At 39.6% G+C, this 15,777-nt stretch overlaps 2 protein-coding genes across 4 annotated transcripts; both read left to right on the top strand.

The window, feature by feature from the left end:
• Positions 1 to 3,444: 3,444 nt before the first annotated feature.
• Positions 3,445 to 4,940, top strand: LOC133711512 (tropinone reductase homolog At2g29290-like). The gene is made up of 5 exons (XM_062137621.1): positions 3,445 to 3,564; positions 3,792 to 4,002; positions 4,180 to 4,399; positions 4,493 to 4,599; positions 4,749 to 4,940. Exons 1-5 carry the CDS (start codon positions 3,464 to 3,466, stop codon positions 4,938 to 4,940), a joined length of 831 nt encoding a protein of 276 aa, XP_061993605.1. The 5' UTR covers positions 3,445 to 3,463.
• Positions 4,941 to 10,478: 5,538 nt separating this feature from the next.
• LOC133708040 (uncharacterized) lies at positions 10,479 to 15,740 on the top strand. Of its 3 annotated transcripts, none has more exons than XM_062133493.1 (3): positions 10,479 to 10,917; positions 11,632 to 14,048; positions 14,522 to 15,740. In XM_062133493.1, the coding sequence occupies exon 2, from the start codon at positions 11,773 to 11,775 to the stop codon at positions 13,108 to 13,110; it is 1,338 nt and encodes a 445-aa protein (XP_061989477.1). In that variant the 5' UTR covers positions 10,479 to 10,917; positions 11,632 to 11,772; the 3' UTR covers positions 13,111 to 14,048; positions 14,522 to 15,740. The 3 variants fall into 3 exon arrangements, with proteins under 3 accessions (XP_061989477.1, XP_061989476.1, XP_061989475.1); XM_062133492.1 differs by having other exon boundaries at positions 10,481 to 10,917; positions 11,583 to 14,048; positions 14,568 to 15,740; XM_062133491.1 differs by having other exon boundaries at positions 10,481 to 10,917; positions 11,583 to 14,048.
• Positions 15,741 to 15,777: the final 37 nt, after the last annotated feature.

Genomic DNA, 15,777 nt, shown 5'->3' with positions numbered 1-15,777 from the left:
TTGCCGTTTTTACTGAAAAATACAGCAACCTCATTATCACAGCACATTTCAAGTCCATCTACAATAAATTTAACCTGTATAGTAGATGTTGTAACTAGAGTTTGCTTCATGGTTTTCCATGCAACAACACCTTCTACAAGTATGAAAACATATCCACAAGTTGACTTCTTAGAATCAGGATAGTTTCCTACAAAGCCTTAGTCTATATATCCAACAAGCTTCAAATCTTTAACTTGTCTATATGCAAGACTGTGGTTTTTGGTTATCTGCAAGTACCTGAGTACTTTCTTTCCAGCTATCCAATGCTCGTGGCCTGGATTGGATTGGAACTTGATAGTATGCCAACTGCAAAAGATAAATCAGGCCTAGTGCAAACCTGAGCATATATACATGAGACTTCCAATAAGCCTTGCATAAGGCTTTGTCTCCATGTCCACCTTCTCAACTTCATTTTTGAGACTCTGATTCTTGGTGGGGAGTTGAGTTGTTGTGAGAGAGGTTGGGGGTTCGAACCTCTTGTCCTCCAAACTTTGGAAGGAATTAAGTTTTTGATCGATTTTAGGGGGAATTGAGAGAAAAAGTCTGTTTTGCCCTCACTTTTTTGATCGCGTGCGCCTCACGTGCCTCCGGATAACGGTTCCGTGACCGAAATCTGACGTAGGTATTCCGTTGACAAGAAAATTAGAGTTCAGGTATCACTTTGATCACTTTGAAAGTTCAGGTATCATTTCAAAAGTCCTCGAAGAGTTCAGACACTGTTGAAGTAAAAAACCCTTTTACTTTACAACTCATCACTTCTTAAGAAGTTTCTTAGTAGGGCTGGTAGCAGAAAATTTTGTGACTTAAACCACTTCAACCAAGGTAGCAGGAAATGACCCTAGAGGGCTAGAGATGACATTATTGGTTTGCTGAATATATGAAACTGAAAGAGTAGTCTAAATGTTTTAATTAGCATAAATTCAAGGACAAAATGATCCTCTTACTATTCATTCAATATTACCCCTTTATTTTACTTTAGTGTGTGTGTATGTGTATATATCATGGTTCTAAAATCGACCGGGGCGGCCACCTAGGCGGCGTTTAGGCGTTAGGCGCCCCGATCCGATTTTGGCCTGGGCGAATGGTTTGGGCACTGGGCTCTCAAGCGACCGCCTAGGTGGTCCAGGCAAAGGTTGGGCGGTCCTAGGCGCTTGGCTTTCTCAAATTCTCAGTCTTCTCGATCGTCGATGCAGCGGTAAAGTGGCAGTCAATGACTCATCTCTGTTAGTTGGCGCCAGACCCATGTCGATACGGTGAGAATCGGCCTCTTTGGATCCTTCATGGGGTTGAAATTCGTCACGTTTCTCTGGTTTTTGCTTTTCTGGTTTCGTCGGAAAAGTGCGATTTAGTGAAGACAGGGAGCGAAGATGAAGGAACCAAATAAACAATTGATGAAGAAAGTGTGATTCGTCACCTTCTTTGTTTGCCACCGCATATAGACTTTTAAGAGATAAGGCTAGACCCTTGAGTAGTTAAGAGTCATAAGACTAATGAGAAACTAATTGAGATAACCAAGTTTAGATCAGTACGTTGCTAAAACAGAGGTGGTTATTTATTATTTAATTAGAAGTGATAGTTAGTTAGCTACCAATGAGATAATGCGAGGATGAGTAAAATGTCTGGTTACATATTTATTTATATAATTATGTGTAATAAAAATATAGATAAAATAAATAAAAAACAAAACCGCTTAGTCCCCGCTTACACGCTAGGCTCCGAGTTACCGCCCGACTAGCGCCTAGCGTTTTTTAGAACTTTGATATATATATTTATAGGATTTTTCTCAGGTGCGGACGTCCGTACCGAAATTTCGGTACGGATTTCCGGTTTTCACCCACTTTCCGATCACATATTTTGATCTTAACCGTTCTGTTTTTAGGTCCTAATGTATAGATCATCTCTACAAAATTTCAGCCAACTTGGTGATTGTTAAGGCATCTAAAACTGCAATTTACACGAACGAGCCAAATCTGTCGAACCGGAACCGTTCGTGTACATTGTTGTAATTGGCAGTTGTGGATGCCTTAACGATCACCAAATTGGCTGAAATTTTGCAGAGGTGATCTATACATTAGAACCTAAAAACAAAACGGTTAAGATGTGAAAATGTGATCGGAAAGTGGGGGAAAATGGGAAATCCGTACCATCCGCACCGTAGCCGGACTGTATATATATATATATATATAATCGCACCAGAGGGATTTTTTTTTTCTTTGTTTGGCAAGTTTTTCCGTATATTACAAATAAGTATTAGTGGTCCAAGTCATACTATCGCATCGTCAAAATAGATTAGATTGAATGTTTTAGAGTAAAACCCACCACTAGGGTCAAAACTTTTCTCCACCGGACAAAATGATACCTAACTTTCAAAAGTGATCAAAATGATACCTAAATTTTTGAAAGTGATCAAAATGATACCTAAATTTTTAAAAACAAATCATCTTGATACCCAACTTTCAAAAGTGATCAATGTTGGGTGAAGAAAAGTTTTGACCCTAGTGGTGGGTTTTACTCAATGTTTTAAGGGCTAAATACAAATTACTACCCTGTGGTTTAGGTCCAAAATCAATTTAGTCCCTGAACTTCTAATTTCATCAAAAACACCCCTGCACTTTCAATTTTGATCTAATAGATCCAATTTGTTAGTTTTCCGACAATTGAGTTATTTAACTTGTTAATGTGGATCATATATGGCCTATATTTTATGATGTGGTGTCAAGGTGGTCTGCATTGTCAATTTAGGAGTGAATCCTACTATTAAAAATAAATAGTTTTTCAACAAATAATCCAACTATTTGAAAGAATATTAACGAATTGGACCTATTAGATCAAAATTGAAAGTGCAGGGGTGTTTTTGATGAAATTAGAAGTCCAGGGACTGAATTGATTTTGGATCTAAACCACAGGGTACTAACTAGTATTTAGCCCATGTTTTAATTAGCATAAATTCAAGAACAAAATGATCCTCTCACTAGTTATTCAACAGTACCCCTTTATTTTACTTCAGTAGGTATATATAATAATAGCACCAGACGGATTTTTTTTTTCTGCATTTGGCAAGTTTTTCCGTATATTACAAGAAAGTACTGCATTTGGCAAGTTTTTCCGTATATTACAAGTAAGTACTGCGTTTGGCAAGTTTTTCCGTATATTACAAGTAAGTACTGCGTTTGGCAAGTTTTTTTCATATATTACAAGTAAGTATTAGTGGGGTCTAAGTCATACTAGTCGTCACATCGTCAAAACGGATTTCCAAATACCAATATATTACTCCATCTTTGAGAACACCAAATGTGACCTGCAAAACAGGGCTTGACTTCCTAAAGTTGATGAGAAAGTCTATATATATCCTTTTCGTATTTGCATGTATCTTCAAATTTTGGCCATCCAGATAGAAAAGAAAGAAACAGAGAGGGCTAGGAAGATGGCTCGAGCAAATAATCCTATTAGCAATGACAGCTTAGATAGAAGATGGTCTCTTGAGGGAATGACCGCTCTTGTCACGGGTGGAAGCAAAGGCATTGGGTTAGCCTTCTCCTTCAATTTCACTTGGGTTTTATTTGTATTGTCCTGTTATTATAGAAATTAACCAAAGTCATCGATATTCAAACGGTCATTTTGACATTTTGATGAGTTAAAAATTTCATTGTGCATCAAACAACATCGTCTTTCAATTATCTGAAATATAGTTCTGTTTTAATTTACACCAAATTTTAATATAATATAGTTTTACTACCTCATCTCATTGTTAGATATGCTGTTGTGGAGGAATTGGCGAGGCTAGGTGCAAAGGTCCATACTTGTGCTCGGAATGAAGTCCAACTCAATGAGCGGTTGAGTCAATGGAAGACCAAGGGTTTTCATCAAGTCACTGGTTCTGTATGTGATTTGGTCTCAAAGCCCCAACGAGAAGAGCTCATAAACAAGGTCTCATCACTGTTCAATGGAAAACTAAACATCCTTGTAAGTAATTCATAATATCATTTGCATTATATCAATTACCAACCGATATTGTACTTATCTAACCGTGTGGTTAATTCTAACGCAATTAACTTGAGTCTAACAGAAGCATCAGGTTTTATCTCATAGGCGTCCTTACATGTAATTAATTTATCCAATTCCCAATGTTTGGCTGCACAGATAAACAACGTGGGAACCAATATAGCAAAGCCCACAACTGATTACACAGCTGAAGATTATTCATTTCTTATGGGAACCAATCTTGAATCTTATTACAATATGTGCCAACTTGCACATCCTCTCCTCAAAGCTTCAGGAGCTGGTAATATTGTTCTTATATCTTCTATTGCTGGTGTGGTATCAGTTGGGGGGAGTGGAAGTGTCTATGCTGCCACTAAAGGTCTTTTTCCTAACCTAGTTTTTGACTCTTCAATATTAAATTTTTTGTTATAAGAAATTGAAGGTTATTGGCTCTTCTCATTATATATTTCAGGAGCAATTAACCAATTGGCAAGATACTTGGCTTGCGAGTGGGGAAAAGACAAGATTAGGATCAACAGTATTGCACCTGGGTTCATACGAACTCCCTTGGCTGAAGATGTAATATCAATGCTTGATTTCTTTCACGCACTTCTTAGTTTTGCAGAGAATTCATTTCACATTATCTTCCAGTTATATATCTGGATCCTCTGCTTGTCATGTATTTACTTTATTTATCTTCTTGATTTTCGCCTTTTTAACATACGCAGATTCTCAATAACCAAACGATGCTTGAGGCTATTAACTCTCGAACACCTTTAGAACGCCCTGGCGAGCCGGAAGAGGTTTCTTCCATGGTGGCATTTCTGTGCTTGCCTGCTGCCTCATACATAACTGGGCAGACTATCTGCATTGACGGAGGGATGACTGTTAATGGCATAAGCTTATGCTTTCAAGGCTAGGACCTTTTTTTTTTTGTTTTTTGAGAATGAAAGAAACATTTTATTCCAGAATAACACGATTACATAAAATAAAACGGGAATGACCGGTGGTGGATAGGGCTGTCAATTCTGACACGACCCGATAACACGACTCGAAACCCGCACGAAATAAAGCGGGTTGAACCCGCACGATTAAAAAGCGGGTCGGCCGTGGGTTAACCCGCCATGACCCCTTTAATAAATGGGTCGGCCACGGGTCAACCCGCCAACACAAAGTGAACCCGTATAACCCAATTATGTTGTACTTATTCTTGAAATTTTGGACATTAGGAGTATTTGATCATAGGATTAAACAATTTGAAATATTTTGCTTTATAATTATTGGATTTAATTATTTATGAATTATATATAATTATTTATATTCTTCGTCTTGTGGAGTTTTTAGCGAATTTAATCAATTTATGCATTTTTTTAGTTAAATGGGTCGTATTGTTAACCTTTAAATGAGTCATTTTGTCTAACACTACACGACCTATTTATTAAATGGGTTAAGCGGGTTGGAAACGGGTAACCCGTTTAATAAATAGGTTGGGTTCGGGTTTAAATTTTTGACACGATTATTAAATGGGTTGGGTTTGGGTTTGTCTCTTGTGACACGACAAATACTTTGACCCGACACGACCCATTGACAGCCCTAGTGGTGGACATAAGTTCCCCACTCTCCTCCCTAAGAACACCCTCAGTTACGGGTCCATCATCCATGATGACATCCATGAGCCAAAAGGACCCAACCCCTAACCAAACCAATCGCCCCTCAACTCGGGCTACCGCATAAGTAAACTTCTGAGAGTCACGATAAATCCCTGCAGCCAACATTACAAACAGCCACTTCCCCTTCATCAACACCGTGTCCCAATCCAACCAGACCACGTGCAAGAGCAAGTCACTACCACATTGACAACAAGAAAACACCGAGAGTAAAACATGTAGACCCCGGACATAACACCATATCAACGACACTTCATCCATACTAACCCAGGAGACAAAATACATCCTCACAGCCAACCTCAAGAGGAAAAATACTCCCTTCAACACCATGGCCCAAAACCGCCAGACCATGTGCAGGAGCTTCTCCCCATTACTTTGACCACGTACAATAAGGTAAATTGAATTCCTGGAAATAACACGACACACCTACCATACCAAGACTCCAAAACCCTAGCTCAAAAGAGTAGGGACTTATTAGACTAAGCCAAAAACCTAAACCAAAAACTGAAATAGCACTGAAAAGCAAAAAAATACCACCGGAATCCAACGAACTGCCTAGATGAACCACCGCCGCACGACCAAGATCACTCACTCCAAGCCCGGCCCAGCCACCAATCTTCTTCCAATCCAAGAATGCCAGAGTTGTAGATCGCTCAATCCGCCGCCCACCCCGCCACGAACGATCCGGCGCCATCCAACCACGCCACCAACCTCCATAGATCTCCGCCCAACTCAGTGATCGAACTCCAAAAAGCAGCAGATCCCTTTCGGAATCGCCACTGATAGGAGAACGAGCCCCCGCTCGTTGAAGCGTCGGTGAACCTCGATCCCGTCGCCGGTCAACCCCACTCCAGCGCCACTCTGCACCTGCGATCGTCCACGACCATAGAAGATCAGATCGAAATCAATCTACCCTCCCTGACATCCACCTCTCCTAGACCACGCTTGAGACTGAAACCTGCCAATGCGCACAGAAATCCGAGAATTCCGTGGAGGACAGCGCCCGTCTGGCTGCACCCGCCAAACGTCGACGAGGCCAGAGGCCCACGCCGACGCGGGTGTGCCGCCGGACGAGGAATTTTTTTTTTTCGAGAGAAACCCTAGCTATGAGAGAGAAACGAGAGCATTTAGTTTTCCTCCAAATGAATGGACTGTTTTTCAAGGCTAGGACCTTGAATTCGAAACAGCACAAATTTCCTTGACAGTGTAATATCAATGTATAGTCTGTAAAGACATAAAGCCCAACTTCCTAAACTGCATCTACATTCAATGGCCGAGCTAGCCCAAATTTTTTTTGGGGAGAGTGGATATATTAATTTTTCAATAATTATAATGTGTAATCTATGAAAATATAATGATCATAGCCGGGAAGGCTATTTCCATATGGTATTAAGAGGGATTGTGTCTTGTGAGCAATCTTTGCCATTTTGATGACTCCACTTTTAAAGTTTTTTTTGTTTTTTTTTGGGAGAACAGATAAATTACATATACTAAAGCTCTAACTCTCAATAAATAGTAATATCCATATTGATTTACTATTTTTTCCCTAATGTTGTGTTTATTACTATTCTGCCCCTCATGCTTGTTTTGTCTCTCTTTCACCGCTTCGGTTTTGGGTTTTGGTTTGTTCCTGACATATATTAAAGCTCTAACTCAATGAATAATAATACCCATATTGATTTACTATTTTGCCCCTAATGTTGTGTTTATTACTATTCTGCCCCTCATGCTTGTTTTGTCTCTCTCCCACCGCTTCGGTTTTGGGTTTTGGAGTTGTTCCCGACGAGAGAGAGAGAGAGAGGAGGTGGAGAAAAAAGAGGGGAGAAGGGAGTTATCGCCCATTGAAATATGCTCTCTTCATTTTTGTGGGATTCAATTTAGGATTACTTTGCTTGATTACCCGCAAAAAAAAGAGACTCCCGATAAGAGAAAAAATAGAAAGAAGAGAGTCATCGCCACAAAAACCTCAAAACTTCATTACTAGCAGCATCGCGCGGGCGAGTTTCCTAGTTCTCACTAATGATCGAAGGCGCAACCTGTTGGGTTCCGTTCACGGGCCGTCGGGTCGAGAGAAACTCAATATGCACGACCTTTTTCTAGACCCGACGACCGGCGAACGTAACCCAATCTGAACTTCTCCGTCCTATGAAGACACCGCGGCGCACCGGTGTCGTTTGGTTTGTCTTCTCGCCGCAGTTTCGTTTCTAGCATCGGTTGGTCCATCCCACTGGGTGTAGAGAGAGAATCGAAGCATGAGGTATGAAACTTCTTCTACTCTTCGGGCTGTACACGTTGATATCATGGTTTTTGATTTCGATCAAGTTTGGAAGAGTTGCCATTTTAGGTGATTTCGGCCTCCGTCGAAATCCACTGTGCGCGGTGGCGGTTTGACTTTTCTGGGTTCATTTCTCACCTTAATGTGTGTCTATGAACAACTATTGATGCTAGATTATGCTTGAATTGAAGAAATTGTGAAATTGGAAGTGAATTCGATCCAGAAGTGGGTCACCTGAGTTCGTGAGAACTTAAGGACAGTACAGCTGCTGTTTGAAGTTGAAATTGAATTAGAACTCGATTGTGGAATTGAAAGCTTGTAATCAAGGTGAATTCTGAATTTCAAATTTGTAGTAACTGGTAATATTGCTTTAGAGGTTACTGTTACTGCTGAGGATTGATTTCTGGGAATTCAAGAAAGAAGTTGGTCAGATTATGTCTTTACAAAGTTGTCTTATTGACAATGCAGATTAAGTCGTGGTGATACTGAACTCAGTTGCATAACTACAAGATAGTTGGTGTTGGGATTCTTTAGTTAATTGTGTGATGCATGTGCCGTTGAATGGAATTACAGGGCTTGAGTTTGATTAATGACAATTGGTCATTTGAAAGTACGATGAATGTTGGGAAAAATTGTGCCAGGGCTTGTTGATTACTGATTAAGAAAATATTTGGCCAACTAGTTGATATATGGGGTTTACGCATTTTCTATAGTTGTTGGTTTGGTTTGTTATTTCGTATTGAGAATGAATACCAAGTACATTGAATTCATATTTGGTGACCAAGGTAGAATCCTTTACCCCGTGAGTTTAATTGTTATAATCTGAAGTTCATCTGTAGTGATTAGAAAGAGGAAATTGCTGGGTGTCCATAGTAATTTGGGACATGCCATTGAAATATTGTAATTTTGAAGTTAAAGGTAATTTTACTCGGGTACCTTGGTCAAGAAAAAGTGATTCCTTCCAAAGTTTGGAGGACATGAGGTTCGAACCCCCAACCTCTCTCACAACAACTCAACTCCCCACCACTGGAGCACAAACTGTATGTCAAGAAATACCTCCAAACTTCGTATTTATACTCTTTTTAGGCGATACCGAATAATTAAACAAAATATGAGATTCGAACCCCCAACCTCTTTCACAACAGCTCAACTCCCCACCACTGGAGCACGAGCTGCCGGCGTTATAACCTCTACGAACTTTATATTTATACTGTTCTTAGGTGATAGATTAAACACCAAAAAAAATCTTATCTCTCTCTCTCTCTTTGTCCTGGTCTTCGACCTTTCTTCTTCTTCTTCTTCTTCTTTTGCATTTAGTTCTGTAGTTCTGCAATTCTGCTTCATCTTTTTTTCTTTTTTCTTCCTCCCCAATCCCCATCAACGTCGTTGTCACTACCGCAGCGGGGCAAACCGAGTTGGACCGGAGCGGGCCGGGGGAGAAAGCGAACTCGGCGTCGGCGGTGGGGGAGGAGGCGGGGAAGAGGTTGGAGGAGGCGAGGGAGTCGCGGCAGCCGGGGGAGGAGGGGGGAACGGGAGAGAAGAGAACGGGACGGACGGCGTTGGAGGAGTGACGTGGCGGGGGGATCATGACGGGAGAGAGATAGAGTTGCCGGAGGGGGAAATGTCGGAGACGGGAGGGGAGGAGGTGATGGGCTCCGGGGCGGCGAAGAACTCGACTTGGCAGACCTTCGGGTTGCTGACGAAGAAGCTGAAAGAAAGCAGAGGGAAGAAGATGCTGAAAAAAAAAAACAAGAAAGAAAAAAAGAAAGAAAGAAAGCAAAAAAATAAAGAATAAAAAATAATAATAAAATACTTTTTAGGGTAAATTAGTCTTTTACTCTTATTTTGTGCCTCACGTGCCGGACACGTGGTCATAGTTAACGGTTCCATGACGGAAATTGACAGTAGGTACGACGTTGATACGAAAAAATGAGTCCATGTATCACATTGATAACTTTGAAAGTTCAGGTATCATTTCAAAAGTCCTCGAAGAGTTCAGACACTGTTGAAGTAAAAAATCCAAAGTAAAATAAAGGGGGTACTATTAAATGAATAGTGAGAGGATCATTTTGTCTTGGATGCTAATTGTAATATTCAATCTGCTCTTTCAGTTCCATATATTCAGCAAACCAGCATATGTCATCTCTAGCCCTCTGTAATACCCGGTACTCAAAAATGAATAAAAGAATAAAGTGTTTAAATTAGTTACTTCTAGTAAATAAAGAAATTGACTACTATTGGTTTGAAGCAATGTATATTCGAAGAAATCTAATTGAATTCTATCTTCATATATCACTACTAGAAAAAGGCCCTAAGGGCACACATAAAATAGGGACAAATGAAAGATGTGTGCCTTTAAGTGAGCAATAGGCACATAAGAAGATATGTGTGCCTGTTGTTAGAAAAGAAACACATGAAGTGTCCCCATTTGATAAAAATACCACATACACATTGCAAAAATGTAATTTTAATCTCCACATTCTCTCTCGTTTGTGAAAAGGGACAGAAGAAGTGTCCCTATATGATACAAATACCACATACCCACTGAAATACCTATTTTATCTCAGTCTCTCTCCCCTTCCATTGTGTATTGCGTCAAGCCTCAGAAGACAGAGAAAAGGGAGCGTATATTGACTCGAACTCTCTCCACTTCTTCACAACCTTTGGCGCCAACAGACACATCTCTTCCTTCCATTTCTCTCTCATTCTTACCCATATCTATTTCTCTCTCATTCTTCTCCCTCCACCCAAATTGTTCTTCTTAATCAATAATCAATGTTTTACTCATCGCAACCAGCACCATGTGTCCTTGTTACTAGTATTCTATCAAGTTCCCAGGTTATCTGAGTCTCCGGAATCGATCCCGTTCCAAACTGCCATCTCACCAATTTGTTCGTGGGTATGCAAAGAGCACCAAGCCTCACTTCCGTGGCCTCTTCTTCTATGCGTTCAAAGGTGCTTCTCATTCCTCAATGATACCGTCAGTTTGAAAGTAGGAAAATTGATTCTCATGCTTAATGGGTTTATTGGGTTTCAGTTATTGATGAAAATTAGTAATTAAATTTCAGAGTTTGGGACATTTCAAAGAAAAATTTTGCTTCAGTTCTTCCAAAGCTTGATATCTCTTCTTTGTGCCCACCAACTCTATATTTAAGTTTATGAATGTTTCTTTGACGTTGTGCAGTGAAAGTAATAGTTCCTTTGTTCATTTATAATTGGACTTGTAATCTGAGTGGAATACTTATTTTAGCTCAAAATTTGGGTTCTATTATCAATTGTCAATTCATACATTGTTCCCTCTGAAGTTTGAAAATTGTTTTGGAAGGATATTTGTGTTTTTCAATACTATTGTGAATTTGAAATTTTAGTTCGGTACAATGAAATTTGAATGTTGAATAAAGCTATGGTAATGTGATTTTATGATTTACGTTATTAGGTTGTCAACAAGTTTCTCCATCCTAAGTTTGAAAGGCATTTCAGTTGTTGAAATCTGTGTTCTTTTCTCATTTATGTTTCTGATTTGATTAGATTCATATTCAGTAATGCTTTTCATTGTTATGTTGAAATTTCTTCCACTTATGCCACTGTGGAAATTGTTTGAAAGTTTTTCTTTTCTATAGGTTGTAGATTTGTGGATTGATTGGCAACTTTGTCTCTATATAATTCAAGGTCTCAGGCTTCTCAAGAGTGGATGTCATTTACACTACACATTAGAGCTATGACAGCGAGGGTGTTACACAATCATTCTTACTGAAAACCATTGCAACTGAAAGGTTGCCCTTTTTCTTATGCTGCCTCATTTTCAGTATTATGGATAAAGAATGGGTATTTTTGCACCGGCGTAGTGATGAATATTTGCTTGGCCTACGAGCTTTCATCTCCCATGCAGTGGCTGTTGCTGGGATTGATGGAAACATCAAGTGTCCGTGTAAAGTTTGTGGTAATAGACATCAGAGATCAGCTACAGATGTTGAAGATCATCTACAGATAAGTGGAATGGATGATATTTATGCTAATGGTATCTGGGACAAGCATGGCGAGACGGTGCCTAATGTAACTGATGAAATTCACCATATGTTTCAGAATGAGGATATGTCCAGCTTGTTGGCTGATGCCTTTGGGATGCATGATTATATGGCTGAACCTGATGTTGTTGATGAACAGTCCTCTCCTCCACAAGGGCCAACTCCCTATGCTGCCAAGTTCTTCAAAATGGTGGAGGAGGCCCAAACAGAATTGTATCCAGGTTGTGGGAAGTCAAAACTATTATTTTTGGTGCGTTTGTACCAGGTCAAAACTATGTTTGGTATGACTGATTCATGCTTGAATGCAATGTTGACCCTCATAAAACAGTGGTTCCCAAATGTGGATTTGCCTGAATCCATTTACAAGGTGAAGAAGTTCATTACTGATTTGGGTTTGACATATGAAAAAATTGATGCTTGCCCGAATTATTGTATGTTGTACTACAAAGAACATGCCAATGATACGTCCTGCCATGTCTGTGGATCTTCTCGTTACAAGAGAGTTGCAGATTCTGAGAATCCAAGTCGTTCTCGAGTTCCTCAAAAGGTATTACGGTACTTCCCATTGGGCCCAAGACTTCAACGGCTTTACCTGTCACGATATACTTCTGAGTCCATGATTTGGCATGTTGAACATAGACTGAAAGATGATGTTTTGAGACACCCGGCAGATTCCAAGGCATGGGAGCAACTTGATAGTATTGACCCAACATTTGGAAGTGAAGCACGCAATGTTCGCCTTGGTTTGGCTAGTGATGGTGTTAATCCATTTGGCACAATGAGTCAATCTCACAGTACTTGGCCAGTTGTAATGTCAGTATACAACCTTCCACCTTGGCTCTGCATGAAGAAACCATACCTTATGTTGTCTTTGCTTATTCCTGGCCCTACAAGCCCTGGTAATAATATAGATGTCTACCTTCGGTCTTTGGTGGATGAGCTGAAAACTCTATGGGAAGAAGGGATACCAACCTATGATGCATTTAAGAAGGAAGAATTCAACATGCAGGCTGCCGTTATGTGGACCATTAATGACTTCCCAGCATACGCTATGCTTTCCGGTTGGAGTACTAAGGGATATAAAGCATGCCCTCATTGTGGCCATAATACCAAGTCTTATTGATGACCTAATAGTCAAAAATGTTGCTACCTAGGAAAACGAAGATGGATTCCAATTCTGCATAGGTTTAGGAGATGGACAGTAGCATTCGACGGCCACCAAGAACATCAGTTACCCCCCATTACCATGACAGGTGCACAATGTTTGCAAGAATTAAGCAGTTTGAGATTTCAGTTTGGCAAAAACAAAAAACAATCAGAGAAAAACCCAAAGCAGAAGCGATCAGCTGTGGAAAAGCCCTATGATGGACCGTGGAAAAGCCCTATGATGGACCGTGGAAAAAGCAAAGTATATTTTATGAGCTGCCATACTGGAAAGATCTACTATTGAGACACAATCTTGATGTGATGCACATCGAGAAAAATGTCACGGACAGTGTGTTGGGGACCTTGTTGGCAATTGATGGAAAAAGCAAGGATACCTATAATGCTCGTATGGATTGTGTGAATCTTGGGATTAAAAAAAAAAATTGCATCCAGAGAGTGAAGGGGCTAGACCTCCGAAGGCAGCCTCAACATGAAGACTGAGAACATGACCATGATTTGTGAAGTATTGGCTTCAAGTAAGCTTCCTGATGGAATGGCCTCTAACATTGCTAGATGTGTTAGAGTTGGAGAGAGAAAGTTAATAGGCCTTAAAAGCCATGATAGCCATATTATAATGCAGTATTTGCTTCCCCTGGCTATCCTGTATGCTCTCCCTAAATATGTTGCAAGGATCTTTATAGAGTTAAGCTCATTTTTTCGCAACTTGTGTACTAAGGTGGGAACTGTTGGCACTTTCAATTCTTTGTCAAAACGGATTGCAATAGTCTTGTGATTGTTAGAGCATCTAATGCCTCCAGCCTTTTTTGACGTCATGGTTCACTTGCCAATCCACCTAGCTGATGAAGCTACCATTGCTGGTCCAGTACATTTCATATGGATGTTCCCAATTGAGAGGTGATCTATTATGCTACTTTCAGCTTAGCTTTATATTTGCATTAAATTAATTTGCAAGTATAGTTCACTTGTTTTAGACTTACACAACTTATTGTTTGAATTGGAGTTAAATGCCTCCTGCAATTTTGGTTTTCCTAGAACTGCAAATCAGTCGATGCTTTATGGTAGAAGATAAAGGATGTAGATAAATATGTTTATCTCATTAGGTATTCTGTTATGACATGTAATGCCTCTGGTGATTATTCAAAACTATAGTAAAGCACACAGAAAATGCAAGCTTGCTGTTTGCATGAATTAGCTGCAAAGATATTCCTTATTCATATCTCAGAAACATTGTTTCATCTTTTCTATGCCTTCCAAGGAATTTGTAAATTTTCTTTGGGCTATCCCAAGACCCTCATATTAATAATTGGTTTCTCATTAACACGTCTCACCATAATATCTTCATGTAATATTACAATGCATATTTTTAGGAACACTGAAGAAATATGTTCTAAACAAAGCTAGGCCTGAGGGCAGCATTGCAGAAGGCTACATTGTGGAAGAATGCCTATCATTTTGCGGCATGTATCTTGGTGATACCACAGTGGGACGTATAAATCGGCCGGGGGCGGAATGCTGATTCAACTGACAGTGGAAAACATGTTGGGCTATCTGTGTTTGCAAATCCTGGAAGATCACTTGATAACTTTAAATTATTCCAGCTAGATGATGTGGAATGGAATAGGGCACATCGTCATGTCTTGGACAATACACCTGAAGTTTGGCCATATAAACAGTGAGATTAATGTATTTGATATATCTGAATTAGATATTTTGTGGTCATTCGTCAAAATTATTTCCATTCCAAGCTATATATTTTTGTTATCTGGAAGTTCAATTTGGTATAGTCCAGTGAATTTTCAAAATGAATTTTAAATTAGATAATTATCAAATGATGTCCAGTAATAGGCTTGCTTTTGGTACAGAGTTGTGGCTCTGTTGAATATTGTTCCAATGTATTGTAAATATGAGGATATGTATTCAAGTGTTTCAATTAGGGAATGTACTACAAGATGGGCTCCAAACAGCACGCAAACTTTTGGTCATAATGGTCTGTAATGTTTGATGTTATTTCTATCTAAAGTAGAATTCCAAGTCTTATACATGCATATGAATGATATTTTTGTTATAGGACCATGTACCTTCCTTAATGTACTTTTTGAATAGGGTTATTCTAATTCCTGGCTTGTTTAGTTCCATATTGGGTGAACGGAAGGCTTCGTCGAAGTGGAATTAAGAAGGATGATTTTGGATTCACCATGGTAAACTTTGAACGGTTGCTACCACCTTCGGACACTTTGGTTTTTGGTGGACAAGCACAGCAGGTGTTTTATGTGCAAGATCCAATTGAGAAAGAGTGGCATATTGCGGTGAATACAACGCCTAGAGATTACTTTGCTATGGGGATGACCACAAATCATGACCTAGTACCGCCACAAGAGTTGGACAATTCAATGATGGAGGATGATGAAGTAGAGGGAAGATGGGATATGACAGACATTCCGATAGCCGAAGAGCAGATGTGATCTGAAGGTGAACCATGAATTTCCAGTTTCTAGGTGCTTATGTCTTGTAAAATTATGTCTCATTTTGTGTGTATTGAATGAGCTTGATTCAATTTGTAGACATCAATTAGTTTCACCTTATATAAGTGGGTTGATCAAGCTGGTGCAATGTGTACAATGTG

This window comes from Rosa rugosa, chromosome 5 (assembly GCF_958449725.1).
Source record: "Rosa rugosa chromosome 5, drRosRugo1.1, whole genome shotgun sequence".
Lineage (NCBI taxonomy): Eukaryota > Viridiplantae > Streptophyta > Magnoliopsida > Rosales > Rosaceae > Rosa > Rosa rugosa.
This window is presented reverse-complemented; position numbering and strand designations above follow the sequence as displayed.